The 19,378-nt window shown below is 56.7% G+C and overlaps 1 protein-coding gene across 2 annotated transcripts in view; it reads left to right on the top strand.

The window, feature by feature from the left end:
- The window catches only part of NISCH (nischarin), a 35,217-nt gene extending 16,645 nt beyond the window's left edge, over positions 1-18,572 (top strand). The window contains exons 8-21 of one of the 2 annotated variants that reach the window (XM_046657870.1): positions 348-500; positions 1,184-1,252; positions 1,791-1,976; positions 2,150-2,278; positions 3,911-4,024; positions 4,371-4,482; positions 8,762-8,886; positions 10,034-10,083; positions 10,928-12,331; positions 14,590-14,980; positions 15,453-15,609; positions 16,117-16,245; positions 16,758-16,919; positions 17,341-18,572. In XM_046657870.1, the coding sequence (XP_046513826.1) occupies positions 348-500; positions 1,184-1,252; positions 1,791-1,976; positions 2,150-2,278; positions 3,911-4,024; positions 4,371-4,482; positions 8,762-8,886; positions 10,034-10,083; positions 10,928-12,331; positions 14,590-14,980; positions 15,453-15,609; positions 16,117-16,245; positions 16,758-16,919; positions 17,341-17,951 (3,792 nt within the window). In that variant the 3' untranslated portion in view covers positions 17,952-18,572. Of the gene's footprint in view, positions 1-347; positions 501-1,183; positions 1,253-1,790; positions 1,977-2,149; positions 2,279-3,910; positions 4,025-4,370; positions 4,483-8,761; positions 8,887-10,033; positions 10,084-10,927; positions 12,332-14,583; positions 14,981-15,452; positions 15,610-16,116; positions 16,246-16,757; positions 16,920-17,340 lie in introns of both variants that reach the window. The other variant, XM_046657859.1, reaches the window with a different exon arrangement.
- The last annotated feature ends 806 nt before the right edge of the window (positions 18,573-19,378 follow it).

Raw genomic sequence — 19,378 nt, 5'->3', positions numbered from 1 at the left:
CCCGAAGTGGAGTGCGTGAACTTAACCACTCGGCCACGGGGCTGGCTCAGCCTCTGAAATATAAGCCACAAAAGTCGTCATCGGATAGCAAAAGACCCTTGTGGGCGTGAAAAGCATTTACTGCTGAAACAGAGCCAGAACATATTCCAAGCAGCTTTTGTATTGCTAAGCTTTTCAGTTATTTCACAATTGTTGGAACACATATGAACCAAAGTCCCAATTTAATGCAAGTTCACTTCCACATGCTAAATATGCTCAAGCCCTTCCTGAAATTTTGCAATGATTGTGCTCCCAGTGAGTGTTGCGTGAGGGCCCGAATGTGGTGCTCAACAGATGTTCTTACACAGGAAGTCCTCGTTCCTGAAGCCTCGGAATTTGATGAGTGGGAGCCAGAAGGCACAGCCCTGGAAGGCCCTGTGACTGCTGTCATCCCCACATGGCAAGCGCTGACCACTCTAGACCTGAGCCACAACAGCATCTCGGAGATTGATGAGTCTGTGGTATGCTCCCAGCAGTAGGCGCCAGGGGCTTTTCCGGCCTGACCAAACCCTGAGGTTTGGTATTTAACTTGGCTTTTTCTGGAAGGACCACAGAAATCCTGTATCCAGTGGTCTGTGCGTTGCCTGCAGTTTTTAAATTACTTTCAAAATGGGATTATTTAAAATAGGTATGGTAGTACTTAGAACCAAATGAAGCATGTTAATTGGATGTACATTTGATGTAATAGAAATACAATAAGCAATGAAATCTAATCCCAAGGAGTGGAGCAGAAAAATCACTCCACAGATCCCAGATGTGCCCACGTAAGAGTGACATCCAGATGGCCTTTGGGCAATAGACGTGTGATTCCTATGTTTGTGCTTCTCGGTGGGTGTGGGAAGGGTTCAAGAAGGACGGGTGGACTTCCTTCTCTGTCTGGGTCCTTGCCATTTGTCCCTTTCGTAAGCCAAGTGCTCTGTAAAGATAGTGGGACGTGCTCAGCACTGGAGGCCCTGTGTGTTCCTGTGGACGTGCTCGCTGGGGGGGCACCGGGAAGTGGCTCTGCCTGTGGCTCTGCAGGACAGCCGGCCCAGGAGTCCATGGTTAGGAGGAGGAATCCCAGGGTGTCTGTCCACTGCGTACAGGGGCCGCATAGGGTCCAGCCTCCTAGACTAATGTTGGGTGTTGTCTTTTCTTTCACAAGAAACTGATTCCAAAGATTGAGTTCCTTGATCTGAGTCACAATGGAGTGCTGGTCGTGGACAACCTGCAGGTAATTAGTGTCTTTGGAGACCGTCGCCACTTGCGGGCTTCTCACAGGGTCCCTGAAAGTTCAGGAGGCTGACTCAGCCCTCAGAGTTTGGCCATCCCCTGGGGTTTTGTCTCACAGACTCACAAAAGGTGTCTGGGTGCACCAGAGGTTTGCAGGGGCAGAGGCTGCTGCCATCCCTTTAGGGTCCCAACAATGCACTGAGCGATTATTGCTCTGGTTCCAAAGGGTTAGAAAAGATGCCTAAGTACAAGTGGAGTGTGATGAAGATGATGCAGCTCCATCGTGAAGATGGCCAGCCTCGTTTTCACAGCTTGCACCTACCCTGAGGGCCACACTGCCTCTGGAGGGGGTGCCACTGGGCTGGGGCGTTTGCAGGGGAGAAGAGGGGCTTCCCTCCCATGTAACGGTCTGAGGGAATGGAGCCGACCTACGGAACTGGTCATTGTAGGTCGGAAGGCCCCTCGCACCATTAGCCTAGGTCCCCTTTCTTTGGAGCCTTGACCTGAACCACTTTACCGTCTTCTTGATGCTGCCGCAGCACCTGTACAACCTCGTGCACCTGGACCTGTCCTACAACAAACTCACCTCTTTGGACGGGGTTCACACCAAACTGGGGAACATCAAGACCCTGAACCTGGCGGGCAACCTCCTGGAGAGTCTGAGTGGCCTGCACAAGCTCTACTCCCTGGTCAACCTGGATCTCAGCAACAACAGAATCGAACAGGTGAGTCACGTCCCAGGAGGATCTCAGGGTTCTGGAATGACTATGCCTTGGTGTTTAACACTTTAAGGAAGAGTGGGACGCTTCCTTTCATTTAAAAGAGGCCAGCAAACATATTGTCATGTTGCTGAAGTGTTAAAAAACGGACAAGGCGAGTGGAACTCGTGCCTTTGCAGATGGAGGAGGTCAGGAGCATAGGCAGCCTCCCGTGTCTGGAGCACGTGGCTCTGCTGAACAACCCTCTGAGCATCATCCCTGACTACCGGACCAAGGTGCTGGCTCAGTTTGGAGAGAGGGCCTCTGAGGTAAGCTGCCGGGGTTGCCAGGCTCAGCTCCCTCCAAGAGACAGTCCGTATCTTCACAGGCAGAGCCTGCCTACTGCAGAAGAATGTCCCCGCCCTGGAGGCCCTTTCAGTTCTGGGAAGTCTGCAACTTCCCCAGGAAAAGACTCCCTCCTCCTCCCACTGCTGTCCTGTTGGGGCTGCTAGCCGCCATGCTTCCCCCAGGAGGGCTCCCACGAACCAGCAGGCACAGACTGAGTGTAGAGGGACTATCTTGATCTTTCTTTTTTTTTTAGGAAGATTAGCCCTGAGCTAACATCTGCCAATCCTCCTCTTTTTGCTGAGGAAGACTGGCCCTGAGCTGGCATCTGTGCCCATCTTCCTCTACTTTATATGTGAGACGCCTGCCACAGCACGGCTTGCAAAGCGGTGCCATGTCTGCACCCAGGATCCGAACTTCCGAACAGGCAAACCCCGGGCCACCAAGAAGTGGAATGTGCGAACTTAACTGCTGTGCCACCGGGCCAGCCCTGTCTTGATCTTTCTAAAAAGTAGCATTGTTGGGGCCGGCCCGGTTAAGTTCGCATGTTCCACTTCTCCATGGCCTGGGATTTGCCGGTTCTGATCCTGGGTGTGGACATGGCACCGCTTCGCAAGCCGTGCTGTGGCAGGCATCCCACATATAAAGTAGAGGCAGATGGGCACAGATGTCAGCTCAGGGCCAGTCTTCCTCAGCAAAAAGAGGAGGATTGGCAAAAGTTAGCTCAGGGCTAATCTTCCTTAAAAAAAAAAAAAATTACGTTGTTTATTATAGGCAAGGGTCAGAAATAAGATATTTAAAACTATCAAGTTTCCTGGACAACTTCTGGCTATAAAATCTGACTACAAATCTAAAGGATTTGCCCACCTTTGCCAGTCTAGCCCAGCCTAGTATCTGCTGCCTGCGTGTGTCTAGCCACCTGCCACCATGCCAACCAAACAGGTACTGAGCCAGGTTCACCTGTCTCCTCAGCCTTGAGCAGGCATCTCCGCCATCCTCCCCAATCCCAGGACAGAACATACCTGGGGGTCTGTTTGCATCCTTTCCTCGCCTTACCTCACCTCCCCACCAATCTCCTTTGGGCCCCAAGTGCCCCTTTCTCCGTGCTGTCACCAAGACAGTGTTGACAGGACTTCCCCTCCCTGGCCCTAGACCTTGGGAGGCTCCCTCGCCACATGGGGCTGACCCTTGGGACCTTGCCTCATTGGACCACACTGCCACCCTGCACTGCCCACCAGCCCACAGCTCCCTCCTGCATTTGCAGATGGGGGTCCAGGCCTTCCCCTGGCTCTTTGCTGATCTGAGTTCTGCCATAACTGGGGGCTTAGTTCAAGTTACCACCTTCCCCTACTCTCAGCCACCCAGGAGGCCTTCCCAATGGACCCTACACCCCTGCCTCCCCTTCTTGGAGAGGACTCCCAGAGGTGGACCAGGCAGCATGGGACCTACCTGGGCTGCTGCGAGGAGCTTGCCCGTCACTTCGTGGGTCTGAGGAGCTCACCTCCCAGCAGGCAGAGCCTCCCAGGGCCTGGCCCTCACCTCACCAGGGCTCTTGCCATTCTGTTTCTGCCGTTCTTGCTGGCGCTTACACTGATGGCGATTTCTGGACTCTGTAGGTCTGTCTGGACAACACAGCAACCACAGAGAAGGAGCTGGACACTGTGGAAGTGCTAAAAGCGATTCAGAAAGCCAAGGAGGTCAAGTCCAAACTGAACAACCCAGAGAAGAAGGTGGGTCTTTGTGTGGGAGGCGGGAGGAGCAGTGAGGAGCCTGCCAGGAAAGAGCTGGCTCGCGGTAGAACTGGGCCCAGGGAGTGCTCAGGTCCCCCGACTCCTGGCTGCACCCCTCCAAGGCTGCATGACCTTGGACAAGTGATGCCCTGTAGTGTTCTCATCTGCAGGATGGGGGCAGTGATAGTACCTGCCGCATGGTGTTGCTGAGAACTAGGCAAGACTGCCTTCACTATCACTGATGTTTGTGAGAACCACCAGGTTTCTCCCTCCTCACCCCTGGTGATGTTCTGTTCTTCCTGATCTTTCTTTTCTCTCCCGCGCTGACTCGAGCACTCTTCTTCAGGTCGGTGAGGATTCTCGTCTCTCAGCTGCCCCCTGTGTCAGACCCAGCGGCTCCCCTCCCACCATGGCTCCCACGTCTGCCTCCCTGCCCCAGCCCATCCTCTCCAACCAAGGTAATCGTGTATGTATCTTTTCTGCCAAGCAGAGCCACATGGGCCCTGCCTGGGTCCCCTGGATGGAGTCAGGGAGAGATGTTGGCACCTGCTCCTGACAGGGTTCAGACACAGGGAGGGTGTGGTGCTGTCTGGAGGCCAGCTCCTCTTGGGGTGGTACACAGTGGGGGTACCTGGCCTGATTACAGCTCTGTCGTTTGCTTAGTGAGGACCCCCAATTTCTCTGACGCCCACGTCCAGTTCCTCTAGGATACCCTAGGTGTGTAAACGGGCCCTGAGGCCCCTCTTGAACAGGCTCAGGGCTGCTGCTCATAAGGACCCTGCTCCCCCGTGGGGAATGTGGGTGGATTGGCTCCTCGTTAAGGGGAAGCCAGGCCTTATTAATTTCCTGAGTCGGGTGCCCTGATTCCTGCGTGGGGAGCTTTCTTTTATCATCGCCTCATCTCTGTGGCTCTCGTGGTATGAACCATCCCCAAACACTGTTTGTGGGGCCAAGATGGGCTGTCTGTGGACCCATGGAAGACCAATCCCTTTCACCTGCCCACTGTCTTAGCGTTTTCAAAGGGCTTTCACCTCTGAACCCAGGCATCCTCGGAGATGAGTGAGTGAAGCAGGTCCCATGAGAGTGTCTGCTGGCCCGGCCCCCACGGAAGAGGGGAGGGTGTGCCGTCCCGAGTGGAGTCGAGGCTCGGGACACACAGGAAAGAACGCCGCCCGCCCGCCCGCCCGGGCTCCTGGAGACGCAGAACTTGGTGTGAGGTCTTGGGAAAACAATTTGACCCTATGTTTCAAGAGCCAGAAAAATGTTCCTACCCCTTGACCTGGTGACCCCACTGGTGGGGACTTTATCTTAGTGGGATAAGATAACGGGAAGGAGGAGGTGAACTGCTCACTGCAGCATTATTTATGCTAGCAAAACATGGGACGTGACAAACACCAGCAGATGACACGGGGACTGAGCTGTGGTGCCACAACACTGCAGCCGTCACCGCAGAGAGGGAGACTGGGCAGGAAGAAGGGAGAAATGCTTACGTTAAGTCCAAAAGCCCGCCACAGGGCGGCGCACCCAGGTTTCAGCCGTGAGCTGTGAGTGAAGTTGTGGGAACGGCTGGTGATGGGAGGCGCCAGACTGACTGTCCATTTGCTTTTGTAACACTCTTGACTGAGAAATTTGGGGGTTATTTTCTTACATAAAAGGAGAAAGGGATTTGTATCGCTGTGAAGATGCTCCCCTGACCCTGTCTCCTGGCGCAGGCCCGAGCCCTCTCCAGGCCCTGCACCCGCAGCCCCATGCTGCCCCGTCATGGCACTATCGAGCCTGTGGAGGAACTGCATCACTAGACTTCTGGGAGACAAAGAGATGCCACTGGTCCTCGAGGCCAGGCCCCAGAGGGTTCTCAGTCAGCGTGTTGAATCACTGAGTGAGTGAGTGTGTGAGTGAACTGACCAGTGGAGAGCAAGCTGGTAAAGAGCAGGAGTGGGTGGGCTGAGCTAGCATCGCCCCAAGGCCACAGCTGCAGGCAGCCCCCACTTCAGTGGTGAAGCCTCCGTACCAGCCAGGCCCAGGCCTCAGCCCCCCTCCCTGCCCCCACTCCTGGGGACACAGCACACAGTGGCTCACCGTAGTCCGTCCGCCCTTTCCCGGCTACTGGACATTTTAGACGTTGTCTCCAGATTTGCACCTCTTATAAATAAAACTGCAGTGGATGTCTGTGTGTGCACATCTCTTTCCTTTTTATGAGAAACAACAAAGGTCGGGCCCCCGTCTAAGCACTCTCCTGGTGTCCCCTGTCCCATCCTCTGAGTGGCTGTTTCTGACCACTTATTTGTTCGGACCACTGTCCAGGAAGGAAGCAGAGAGACTGTCCCTATCCAGATTTCTTTGGCTCCACACAGGGCTGGGGATGTGGGGAGTGGCAAGAAAACTTTGCTTTTTTCTCGCTAATGTGAGAGAATCCACAGATGTTTGTGTTCAGCTGTGTGCTACTGGATCTTACCTGGATGGACAAGGATTTCTTCCGAGTGGGAGCGGCTTTGCTCCCAGCCTGGTTCTGTAGAAGTGAACATATTGTGGATAAACTGGGTGCTCAGAGGCCTGCCTGAAGGGGTCGCTGTCCAGTGAACACCAGGCCACTGTCATCCCAGGAGCTGTTAGCCAGCTTGTTGCAGCTCTGGAGGGTGTGACTGATAGTGGCTGATGTGCAAAATGCCAGGGTTGGTTCTCCAGCCAGGATTGGAGGCTGAGAGGAGGCCAGAGAGAAGTGGCTAGGAGCAGGCACCTGGGGGTCGGTCAGCTGAGTTTGCACTGCAACTTCCCTGGCTGTGTTCCCTCAGGCAACTTGTAGCCTCTCTGAAGCTCTGTTTTCTCGGCTGTAAAGTGGATACTCTCTACTTCATTGATTCTAAGATGCAGACATTCCCAGCTTGTGACTTCTCTGAAATTGAGATGCCTCTTTCAGTCAGTGGCGTCTTATAGTTGCTGTCATCCAGCTGGTATTCGTGATGGAGTCATGTGAAAACCTTCCCTGGACGCCTTCTGCTAAGACCAAGATGGCACCACCGCCCTGCATCTTAGACTCGATGAACTGTGGTAAATGACGAGAGCTGTGCATGAGCTAATGCGGGCGAAGCGCTTAGCACTGCTCCTGGCTGGTCGGAAGTGGTCCGTGAGGGCTTCCTCTTTCCGAGTCCTTGTTGGGGGCTTTCGAGCTGACCAGGACAGTGCCGTTGAGGAACTTGGAGCCTCTTGGGGAGCTGAGTTGTATGCCCAAGGGAGAACAGAGCAGAATGACTTGAGGACGTTTGTAGAAGGGAGAGGTATGTCTAGAGCAGACAGGGCTTTGCAGCAGAGGTTGTGTGTGAGGTGAGTCTCAAAGGATGAGGAGGATCCAAGCATGTGGGGGAGGAGAGAGCAGTGCGCTTCATGCATGGCTGTGTGCTGGCTGCCCTTCCTGCCTGTGCAAAGCCCCTGCTGAGGGCGCGTGTCTGGGCTTGGGCCATCTGCCTGCCTAACCCATGAGTACAGGACCTGGGCTGCATGAGTTGTCCTATCCCCTGGCAGCAGCTGAGCTGGATAAGGGTCTGTGACCTCTGGAGGAACTCTGAGGGCCCTGTGTCATTTCATTGGGCCTTGGTGACTGGTGGTAAAGCCAGGCTGTGGAGGCAAGCCCTGGGCTCCTCTGGACCTCTGCAAAACTGGGGCTTGATGCCCAGTGTTCACCCACCTAGCCGCCTTCGGAAAAGGCCTTACCCTCCTCCAGTCTAGGAAACCTCTGGAGTGAAGTCATGGGCCCAGATGTGCTGTATTCATAAAGCAGCCTGAGCAGGGTTTAAAAACACTGTGTTTCTGAGCTGCGTGAGTCAGAGTACACTGTCCATAGGAGGTGGCCCAGAAGGGTCAGCGAGGTGTGTCCTTCGGGAAGCAGGCCACAAGTGCCAGGCATGGGTTGTGCTCGCCAGCCCTGGAGAAAAATGGAGCCTGCAAGAAGGCCCAGCCTTCCGGTGAGGCGTCCTGTGCCCTCGTGTGTCTGCGAAGCTCCACAGAGATAACAGGTTGGCGGGGTGGGGCCACATTCAGGCATTTCCCCGGAAAGAGGCTCTAGGAGTGAACATGTTTAAGGCTCTTGATGGACATATTGCCAAACTGCTCTTCCGACGGGCGGGCCAGCTCACGGCCTAGTGCCCACCTCTGCCCAGTCGGGCCAAGTCTGGGCTGTGCAGGCAGTCTGACCTTTGCCAAAGTGAGAGACAAAATATGTCCTTTTCAATTGGCCCTTCTGTGATCACTTGTCGGGGGGAGCATTGTTTCATATGTCGTATCCGTCGGTATTCTTTTGTGGAATGTCTCTCCATTCTTTGCTGTCTCCTAATCGGGTTTCCAACTTTCTTCCTCCATTTTTGTTATCTTTAAGAGCCTTTTATAAAGTCTTTGTCAAATATTGCAAGTACTTTTTTCTCATTTCATTTGATTTTGATTTATCTTACTTTTTTTTTTTTTTTACTTGAAGGTTAGTTTTTATGTAATCAAACCTCAATTTCTTCATTTAGGTTTAGCCTTAGAAATTCTCTCCCTAACCTGAGATTGGATGAGCAGTCATTTGTTCTTTCTTTGAGTTATTTTAAGATTTCAGTTTTAACATTTTCTTGTGTAATCCATGTGACTGGGTTTGGGGGTCTGACTAGGCCCAGCCGTGCCAGTAACCCGAGGGCCCAGCCAGTCTGTTGAAAGGCCGCTCTCCCCGCCCCGCCTGCCCCACCCGCCCATCCCTGGTCTCTCCAGGAATCATGTTCGTGCAGGAGGAGGCCCTGGCCAGCAGCCTCTCATCCACTGACAGTCTGACTCCTGAGGACCGGCCCATTGCCCGGGGATGCTCTGATTCCCTGGAATCCATCCCTGCGGGACAGGTAACCCCCCCCCCTCCTGCTTCTGGGCATGGTTACCTCCACGGGTGACTCTTCCACCACGGCTGGCTGGAAGTAGGAGGTGGCCTGGCTGGAGTTGTGGCGGATGCTGCCAGCGCTTGGTGCTCTCTGCTTTGTGATTAGGGTCAGTGTTCAGCCTCCCTATCCCTCTGTCTCTGTCTGTCTGTCTCTCTCTCTTTGGATGGGAACAGATATTTCTCTCTCAGCCTTTCACTGGGCCCTCAGGGGCAAAGCCAGATGACCCTTAGGCCATGTGAGCAGACTGCCCTGGGGAAAGCAGTTCAGAAGGCTCTTGGGGGCTTGTTTGGGTTCCAAACCCGTCAAGAAGTCGTTCTCCCCTGCTGCCTGGCACCCCCAGGCCATTCTGCCTCTTCCCACGTGTTGCCCTGGTAGTCTGGGATGCACTGTGACTCCAGCACCTCCTCTGTGGCTGGTAAGGGTTCTGGAGCTTCTTCCTGTGCCCTGGGAAGAGAGAGGCGGAAGGCAAGTGTGGTGTGAGTGGCTTATTTGCCGTGTGTGTGGGAAGTGTGCTTGGTAGCTGGCCTCTCTCCAGCACCAACTCTCTGTTCAACAACACCGGGTCGTGTCTGTGTGATTCTGGGACAGTTTGCAGAGTTCTTGCTCTGTCCCAGCACTCCGCAGCACGCTCTCCCTTCACTCTCCCAAGGTCACGCAGTAGGAGGCTCCGAGCCCTGGGTCTTCTCCACTGTCCAAAGACCATTGGGAGGGCCTTACCAGGCACTTGCAGCCTCTGCTCATCGCATCCTCTGCTAGCCAGTTACCAAATTGGTAGATTGTCCATGTGGACCCTCCAGGGTGGCACAAGGAGCACTTGGATGCCAGACCCAGAGGCAGAGACTGAGCTGCAGGGCAGTGAGAGACTGGCTCAGGGATTGGGAGCGTGGGCTGGGGTCAGGCAGACATGCGTGGGAATCTCAGCCCTGCTGTGCACTGGCACGATAAATGGTGAGTCTCTCTGTCTCCGGGCCCCAGAGTCCACCGGAGTGGAGCGTCCCACAGGGCGGCGAGGGAGGGTGGGGAGCCTGGCTCAGGGTGGGGTCCAGTGCCCAGTAGATGCCAGGGAATGGTCGCAGCAGGCGGATGCTGACCGCGTTTCCTTCTCTGTCAGGCACCTTCCGAGGATTTAGGGGATGTGCCGGGAGCCGTTGGCGGTGCAAGGTAAGGAAGAGGCTGAGGAGGCGTTCTGGGCCTTCCACATACACTCAGCCGTGGGCTAGTGATGACCAATTGGATTTTGTTAATAGTCTGTTCACAGAAGTCCTTCAGAACTATTTCTGCCCTTAAACAAATAAACAGATGGGCTGGGCTCTGGGCTCTTTCCAAATTCTAATCCCTAAACGTTGCCTGACACATGTTCTCCGACGAGGCGTTAGCAGATCAAGGCCGGTTTGGTCCACAGCCTGTTTTGTGCTGCCTGTGAGCTCAGAATGATCGTTTTGTTCTTAAAGGGCTGTTAAAAAAGATGATGTGGATGTGGTGGTGCCCAGACCCTGCAGTGTTTACTCTCTGACCCTTTACAGAAGAGGTTTCCCAGCCCTGTTCTACATAAGACTTTTTCACGAGGGCAGTAGTGGCCAAGAGGAGCTTGAATTTAAATATGAAGGTTCTAAGACCAGCCTAGCCCACTCTCTGGAGGCCACTGGGTGCCCCTGAAGGGGACTGTTGTCAACAAGTGAGCTCATGCCCTTGAGCGCTCACTGCCTGTGGGGCTCATGGCCAGCATCTGAAAGACTGAGCAGTTTTTTTAGGGCTTTTGTTGGGCAGCCTGTGTGGTGTGGGCAGGACTGCACTGGCTGCCTGTGGTCAGAGCCCTAGGAGTGTGGACTCACTAAACTGGGATCCCAGCCTTCCGGCACCTCGGCTCCCCACTGATGCTTGTCCTGGGAGCAGGCTCAGCTATTTAGGAGGCTTGGGAGACCCTCAGTGCAGCAACAGGCTCCAGGTGTGGGAGGTGTGGGTGTCACAGCCCAGCATGTCGCTGACCTGGCCTCTCCCCGCACAGCCCAGAGCAGGCAGAGCCAGAGGTCCAGGTCGTGCCTGGGTCTGGCCAGATCATCTTCCTGCCCTTCACCTGCATTGGCTACACGGCCACCAACCAGGACTTCATCCAGCGCCTCAGCACACTCATCCGTCAGGCCATCGAGCGGCAACTGCCTGCGTGGATTGAGGCTGCCAACCAGCGGGAGGAGGGCCAGGATGAGCAGGGCGAGGATGACGAGGAGGAGGAGGAAGAGGACATTGCTGAGAACCGCTACTTTGAAATGGGGCCCCCAGATGTGGAAGAAGAAGAAGAGGGTGGCCAAGGGGAGGAAGAGGAGGAGGAGGAGGAGGAAGAAGAGGGTGAGGAGGAGCGCCTGGCCCTGGAGTGGGCCCTGGGCGCGGACGAGGACTTCCTGCTGGAGCACATCCGCATCCTCAAGGTGCTCTGGTGCTTCCTGATCCACGTGCAGGGCAGCATCCGTCAGTTCGCCGCCTGCCTCGTGCTCACTGACTTTGGCATCGCCGTCTTCGAGATCCCGCACCAGGAGTCGCGGGGCAGCAGCCAGCACATCCTCTCGTCTCTGCGCTTTGTCTTCTGCTTCCCACACGGCGACCTCACTGAGTTTGGCTTCCTCATGCCGGAGCTGTGTCTGGTGCTCAAGGTGCGGCACAGCGAGAACACGCTCTTCATCATCTCAGACGCCGCCAACCTCCACGAGTTCCACGCCGACCTGCGCTCGTGCTTCGCCCCACAGCACATGGCCATGCTGTGCAGCCCCGTGCTCTACGGCAGCCACACCAGCCTGCAGGAGTTCCTGCGCCAGCTGCTCACCTTCTACAAGGTGGCAGGCAGCTGCCAGGAGCGCAGCCAGGGCTGCTTCCCTGTCTACTTGGTCTACAGTGACAAGCGCATGGTGCAGACGGCCGCCGGGGACTACTCAGGCAACATTGAGTGGGCCAGCTGCACGCTCTGCTCGGCCGTGCGGCGCTCCTGCTGTGCGCCCTCTGAGGCTGTCAAGTCTGCCGCCATCCCGTACTGGCTGCTGCTCACGCCCCAGCACCTCAACGTTATCAAGGCCGACTTCAATCCCATGCCCAACCGTGGCACCCACAACTGTCGCAACCGCAACAGCTTCAAGCTCAGCCGTGTCCCGCTCTCCACTGTGCTCCTGGACCCCACACGCAGCTGCACCCAGCCTCGGGGTGCCTTTGCTGATGGCCACGTACTTGAGCTGCTTGTGGGCTACCGCTTTGTCACCGCCATTTTCGTGCTGCCCCATGAGAAGTTCCACTTCCTGCGCATCTACAACCAGCTGCGGGCCTCGCTGCAGGATCTGAAGACTGTGGTCATCGCCAAGACCCCTGCCACCGGGGGCAGATCCCAGAACCCTCTTGTGGATGGCCAGCCTGCTGAGGGCAGGGCCAGGTGAGACCAAACACAGGTTGAGGGGGCTGGTGTGTGCCCGGGGAGTTCATGGCATTATGACTGAGACCACTCACCCCAAATCAGATCTCTAGCACCTGCACACGTGAGTGGGCCCAGGGTGGGCCTGGCTCCTCAGCTCCTGACTCCCTCAGCATTGCCCTTGGCTCCCTCAGGCTTGGCTCTGGGCTGCTCCCTTTCTCCCAAGGCTTCAGAAGAGGCCCAGGAAAGCTGTCCTTTCACAAAGACAGGCTGGCCCAGTCCCTTGCCACTTAGGGTCCTGCATGGCTGGGACCCTGCGCTCCTGCCACCAATGCAAGACAGGCCCAGGGGCTGACCCTGCCTTGCCTTGCCATCCCTGCTGTACTCCACTGGGCCCAAGCACAGTCTCTAGGCATCACCCACTGCCCCTTTTCCCCCAGGGGCTCACAGTCCTGTGGTGGCTCTGGACTGGGGGCCTGTTGCTGGCACCACCCGCCTCTGACCCCTAGCTCCAGGCCTTACTCTATTGGTGAGCCCCACCCCCTTCTCATGGAAGAACAGGGTTACTGAGGGGCCTTTTCTTTGCGTGTAATTTTATGAGTGTTTTCCAAAGGAACCTGTTGGCCGAGAGCAGCAGCGTCTGAGTGTATGAGCTGGGTGTTCACCTCATTCCAAACTCCTTTCCTTCTGGGGGGAGAGTGAGGTAGAGAGAAGGAAGAGGTAGCAGCTCTGTCCTGTTCTTCCTTGCTCTCCTCTCTTCCTCACTCTGCTCCTGCCCGCCCCCCGGCTCCCTCCTCGGGTTTCCCTCAGGGCCACGATCACACCCACACTCATCCCCAGAGGGACCTTGTGCCCTTGTGGGTACTGCTTTCTCCTGTCCCTGCCCCCCAGCTTCATATATGCTGGGGCTTCCCACACCTGCACATGGAAGCCCTTCCTTTGTTGGTGCTTCTGTCCCGAGAGACAGTCTCACTCACTTTCTCTTTCGTCCTGGTGGACAGTGGAATCCTGTCCCCACCCCAGCATCTCCTGGGGCCTGCCTTCTCACTCCAACCCAGGTCCCAAAGGGCTTCCAGCCTCTTGCTGGATGAATAAGCACCTCTCATGCCCAGCTCAAGTCCCAAGCCTGCTGCAGAGACCCCTGTTGCCTCCAGATGGTGGGGAACAGCTTGTGCCCAAGATGGCGCTGTGTGACCATCTTCCCGTATCCCTGTCCCTGTGCTGAGGCTTCAAGTGATGACACTTTGTCTCCATTTCCTTGCCACCCCCAAGCCTTGCTGGGACCTGCCCACAGCGGGGACTGTGTGCAGAAAGCATGTGCCCTGCTTTACCGTAGCAGACATTCTCTGGCCCAGGACAGGAGGAGGACAGCCCAGAGGCTTCTTGGGGCATTTGGCCCAGTGCAAGATCTGGACTCAAGGGGTTTCTCTCAGCGGCTGGACTGTCCAGTAGACAGGACTCTCCCTCTGCAGGCAGGGGCATGTAGGCTGGTTGCAGGGCCCCTAGCCTCCGTGAGCTTTAAGGGTTCTGAGCATTGTTGCATCTTGTGCTTGGAACAAACCAGTGAAACCAGTGTGGCCGTGTACAGTGGTGGCTGGGTGGGGTGAGGGCCTGGGCCACCTCAGGAGGACCAAAAGGCAAACCAAAGGGCAGTTAGAGTTTTTGGTCCTCACCTCTGTGTGTACTCAGGTCCCAGCCCTGGGCACCTAGGTTTGTGCTCTGGCCTCTGGAGTGGCATTTCATTTCTTTTTTTTTTTTTCCTTTGGTGAGGAAGATTAGGTGTGAGCTAACATCTGTGCCTGTCTTCCTCTATTTTGTATGTGGGATGCCTCCACGGCATGGCTGATGAGTGAAGTAGGTCCACGCCTGGGATCTGAACCTGTGAACCAGGGCTGCCAAAGTAGAGCGCATGGAACTTTAACTGCTTGGCCACAGGACCAGCCCCTGGAGTGGCATTTCTGATACTTCTACCACCTTCTCAAAATGAGTTTTCAGTCCATGGGCCACATGTATCTGGCTGTCCCAGCCCTGGTGTGCCAGATGACCTGCCTGCCCCCATCTGCCCATCTCCCTCCCAAGAGAAAGGACCTGGGCCCTTTCCCTCTGCTCTTTTATGTTCCCGTAGGGAACTTGATGATGAAATCCCCAGGTGACCCCTGAGGTGGCGTGTGATGCACATGTCCCCCTCACGCTCTGAGGTTGCACGTGTATTGTGAGTCTCCATTTGGGAGATTCACCACATACTAACATGGTGTTTCTCGGGGCATTGGGAGATGCAGCAATGACCAGCATCCCCAGGAGGCCCCGGCAGAGGCTCTAGCTCCAGGTCCAGCTCCCGTGGAGGCATCAGCCCTGGCCCCAGCCCCAGTGGAAGTCCCAGCTCCAGCCTTGGCAGAGGCCCCAGGCCCAGCAAAGACCCCTGCAGAGGCCCCAGCAGAGGCCTTGGCCCCAGAGGAGACCCCAGCAGAGACTCCAGTGGAGGCCCCGCCCCCAGTAGAGGCCCCACTACAAGCTGAGCTGCCGGCCCAGTACCCAAGCGAGCACCTGATCCAGTCTGCCTCGGAGGAGAATCAGATCCCTTCACACCTGCCCGCCTGCCCATCACTGCAGCACATTGCCAGCCTGCGGGGGAGCACCATCGTCGAGTTCTTCCACAGCAGCATTGCTGAGGTATTGCCTGGGCACTGGTCTCGCTGGCTGGCACTGGGATGGAGGAGGGTGGCACGGTCAGTCCTGGGGGCTGTGGCAGGGCTCACCTGGGGTCAGCCTCAGGTTCTTGGACTTCACTGTGCTGGCTTTTCCCCCAGCTTCCACTGTCCACAGTGTTGAGGACCTGGGTCAGGAGGTCTTCTGGTTGTCCTCTGTGTTACCACCTCCTACTCTGGCCACTCCTAGCCTCGGGCCCCAGGCAGACCCCACCGCACACCCATCTCCCACCCCTCACTTCCTCTCTGCCTGAGTTAAGATATGACGAAGGTTCTGGGTCTCCCATCCAAGCTGTGGGTGTGTCACCAGGGCAGCAGGGCTGATGGGTGGGTGCCCTGCCCAGAGGTCTGTTTTCAGGCACAGTCTAGAAGAGAAGATGTGTGCCCTGCCCATCCCTGCCCTGCTGCAGGCCCAAACCCAGCCCCTCTGTGTCCAGGTTGAAAACGAGGAACTGAGGCACCTCATGTGGTCCTCAGTGGTGTTCTACCAGACCCCGGGGCTGGAGGTGACTGCCTGCGTGCTGCTCTCCACCAAGGCCGTATACTTCGTGCTGCACGACGGTCTCCGCCGCTACTTCTCCGAGCCACTGCAGGGTAGGCACTGAGGCCTGCTGGTACCCAGGAGCTCAGAGCATTTGCCCAAGGAGACGGCCTGCGCTCCATCTCTAGAGCCAACTGTGTGGCCTCAGGTAGCAGCGACTCCGCTGCATTGGGCCAAGAATCCCCTGTCTGAGGAAGAGCAGTGATAATGGCACTTGCCTCCCGGAGCTGTGGTGAGGGACCTAGGGCCAAGTGTGAAAGCCCAGGAACTGGCTGTGACAAGGAGGGTTGGGCAGCCTCTGCTCTTTGCAACCTCACTGGGAGCCTTAGCCAATGGCCTGTTGTTGGGCTTCTGGTGACCTCTGAGCCAGGCAAGGGTCAGATCCTAGAATGCATTGCCCTAAGGCCTTGTGTGTATAGAGGCAATGGTGGCTCCTCGCAAGGCCTCAACAGGCCAGGCTGGCCAAGGGGACCCATTCCTATTGGCCACAGCTGTGCACCTGGGACCCTCATGCTTGCCTGGCACAGCCACCGCCATGCTCAGTCCCTTTCTCTCCACAGATTTCTGGCATCAGAAAAACACTGACTACAACAACAGTCCCTTCCACATCTCTCAGTGTTTTGTTTTAAAACTCAGCGACCTGCAGGCAGTCAATGTTGGGCTTTTTGACCAGTATTTCCGGCTGACGGGTGAGTGACCACTGCCTTGTTCTATTTTGGGTGAAGGCCAGCGTCACTAGTGGGCTTCCACCTTCCACATGTGGGTGCGTTATCACAGCCAGAGTTATCTCTGCTCGCGAGACGCCTCAGCGGGGCGAGCGGAAGCCGCTTCAGGAACTGCTGAGAGTGCAGAATCACCCCGGGCCTGGGGCGGGCGGCGGGGGCAGCGGCAGCGAAGGGCCAGCCGGGCAGGCAGAGCCGGCCCTGGCCTTATGGGCAGGATGTTTCTGACTCACACTTCCTGAAGAGAGAAAGCCAAGCTCTTTCCCTAATGCCTCTGTATCCCCTTCCAGAAAAATGTCACAGCCCTTCCGGCCAGAGAAATGGCCGTCTTCCCAGGCCCCTGATGCTTTCCCACGTGGGCCTGGCTCTGTGGTCCTCAGGTTCAGGCTGACCTGCTGGAGAGTAGGCATGGCTCCAGGGGCGGGGACGAGGACGGGCTAGTGGCGACCTGCAACCCTGACCAACCTCTTCTCCCTCAGGCTCCTCTCCAGTACAGGTGGTTACCTGCTTGACGCGGGACAGCTATCTGACACACTGCTTCCTCCAGCACCTCATGGCTGTGCTCTCCTCTCTGGAACGCACGCCCTCACCTGAGCCTGTTGACAAAGACTTCTACTCCGAGTTTGGGAACAAGACCACAGGTACCCCAACCCAGCTCAGGCTGCAGACAGGCCACCTGGGCTGACGTTGTGGGCCTCCTCACCAATCCCAAGGGCTGCAGCAGGCCCCAGGGCACCTCTCTGTGTCCCAGAACCCTCTCTGCCTCTGTCTCACTTTTTCTCTTTTCTCGCTTAGCCTCTGGGGGTTTTACATGGGCTTTTGCATGGCAGAGTCTCCATCCCACCCAAACCCTCAACCATCTGGCAGACGCATCTCAAGTGTCAGCTCTGCTCTAGGCTGCTGGCCTGTGGGTCTCCGCGCAGGCACAGGGCCTAGAGTGCTCTCTCTCACCTCTGACAGCAGCTCATGTTGCTGTCTCTGGGTGGCTTGGGGCCTTTGGTGCTCCCAGCCCCACCGCAGGCCATTGCAGGCTCCAGCCCTGGTGGGCGTCTCTCTTTGCAGGGAAGATGGAGAACTATGAGCTGATCCACTCAAGCCGCGTCAAGTTCACCTACCCCAGCGAAGAGGAGATTGGGGACCTGACGTTTATCGTGGCCCAGAAGATGGCTGACCCAGAGAAGGCACCGGCCCTCAGCATCCTGCTGTACATACAGGCCTTCCAGGTGGGCACGCCACCACCTGGGCGCTGCAGGGGCATGCTGCGCCCCAAAACGCTCCTGCTCACCAGTGCCGAGATCTTTCTCCTGGACGAGGACTTTGTCCATTACCCACTGCCTGAGTTCGCCAAAGAACCACCACAGAGGGACCGGTACCGGCTGGACGACGGCCGCCGTGTCCGGGACCTGGACCGCGTGCTCATGGGCTACCAGACCTACCCACAGGCTCTTACCCTTGTTTTTGATGACGTACAGGGCCAGGACCTCATGGGCAATGTCACCCTGGACCACTTTGGGGAGGTGCCAGGTGGCCCGGCCAGAGCTGGCCAGGGCCGTGAGGTCCAGTGGCAGGTGTTTGTCCCCAGTGCCGAGAGCCGCGAGAAGCTCATCTCATTGTTGGCCCGCCAGTGGGAGGCCCTGTGTGGCCGGGAGCTGCCTCTTGAGCTCACCGGCTAGCCCGGGGTGCAGCCAGCCCTCGCCCTCCATGTCCAGCCTGGCATCCACGCAGGGCGGGAGCAGGCTTTCTCTGTTCTTTTTAAAGTAATTTCCCCTCTCTTTTGGTACCTTCATCTGAGTGTCCTCCCAGAGAATGTGAACATACGTGTTCAGTTGATTCTTTCTAATCCTGGGAGTGACAGCACCAGCCCCTCCAGGGCCTCCATGTGCTGTCAGCCTCTCGTGGTATGTTGCCTGCCCTGGTGCGACATGGCCAGGCACACCAGTGTTGTGTCTTTTGTCATGAGACCGTTGTTAACATGTGGCACTGTGGGTCTGATTTACTCTGTTACGCGTCCTTTCCTGAAACGTGGAGTCTAGTCTCATGGATGTAGCTGTCATTGTGGGCATTTGCTGCTAATCGTGAAGCTGGCAGCAAAATGCACATTAGAAGCTCCCACCCTGTGCAGTTTTCCAAAGTGGGGGCCTCTCCTGGTCCAGACAAGTGGGAGAGCACAGTGGGGGCGGGAGGCCCCAGGCCTTGGGGCTGAGAGGGTGGGGGCAGGGGACCTAGAGCTGCCAGCACCAAGTGTGATTCCTGTTGCCTGTTTTCTCTATTCCAATAAAGCAAAGTTTGACACAGTCTGGGTCTTTTATTTCAAGGGTCACTGGGGTCCCAGTAGGGCACTGGCCCAGGGCATGGTTGGCCTGAGAGAGAGAGGGTGCCCTAGAGATGCAGGAAGTTGAGATGTTCGGAGAAAGGGAGGAGGCAGGAGGGCATGAAAGGCAAAGGGAGCAGCTGTCCCAGGGCCAGATGTTTGTGGGTGACACTGGAGCCTGGGACGGGGAGGTGCGAGGGCACCTTTGGACAGGGCCGTGCTTGGCTGTGGCTAAACCATGAGCCTCAGTACACGAGAAGAGAGTGAAACTCCGCAGGGCACCCCTGGCAAGCTGGCCAGCTGGCTCACTGCCCTTCTGCCTCCTACTAGTCTGGACTGTCACACTCAGATCCAGCTCCACCTGAAGCTACAGCCTGTGGTGAGGGTAGGGCCTAACATCTGGGATCGCTTCTTGTGTGGGGTTTGGTGGGGGGCGGGATCTCACCAAGATGGCCCAAGGGGGAAGGCCTATGGGGAGGTGGCCCCGTTCCCCCTCTGTGTCTGCATTCACCTTCTCAGAGACATGGGTTGCCTCAGGGAACCCTGCCCAGGTAGGACCTGGAACTTCCTGGGGACTCAGCCCTCATGCCTCACCCTTCCTCACACCATTCCCACCCCCAGAGTAGGGCCCTTGAGCCCCACTCCCTCATCTGTCTCAGCCTCCCTCTCTCATCCAGGCCCAGTCAGGAGCCTCAGCCCAAGGCCGCGGGGTCATTGGCAGGATTTGTGGGGAGTTGGGTAGAGTGGCCAACCCGGCTCCCAGGCCTGCTGCTTCTCAGTTTTCCTTCT

The sequence above is a fragment of the Equus quagga genome, chromosome 1 (assembly GCF_021613505.1).
Source record: "Equus quagga isolate Etosha38 chromosome 1, UCLA_HA_Equagga_1.0, whole genome shotgun sequence".
Classification (NCBI taxonomy): domain Eukaryota; kingdom Metazoa; phylum Chordata; class Mammalia; order Perissodactyla; family Equidae; genus Equus; species Equus quagga.
This window is presented reverse-complemented; position numbering and strand designations above follow the sequence as displayed.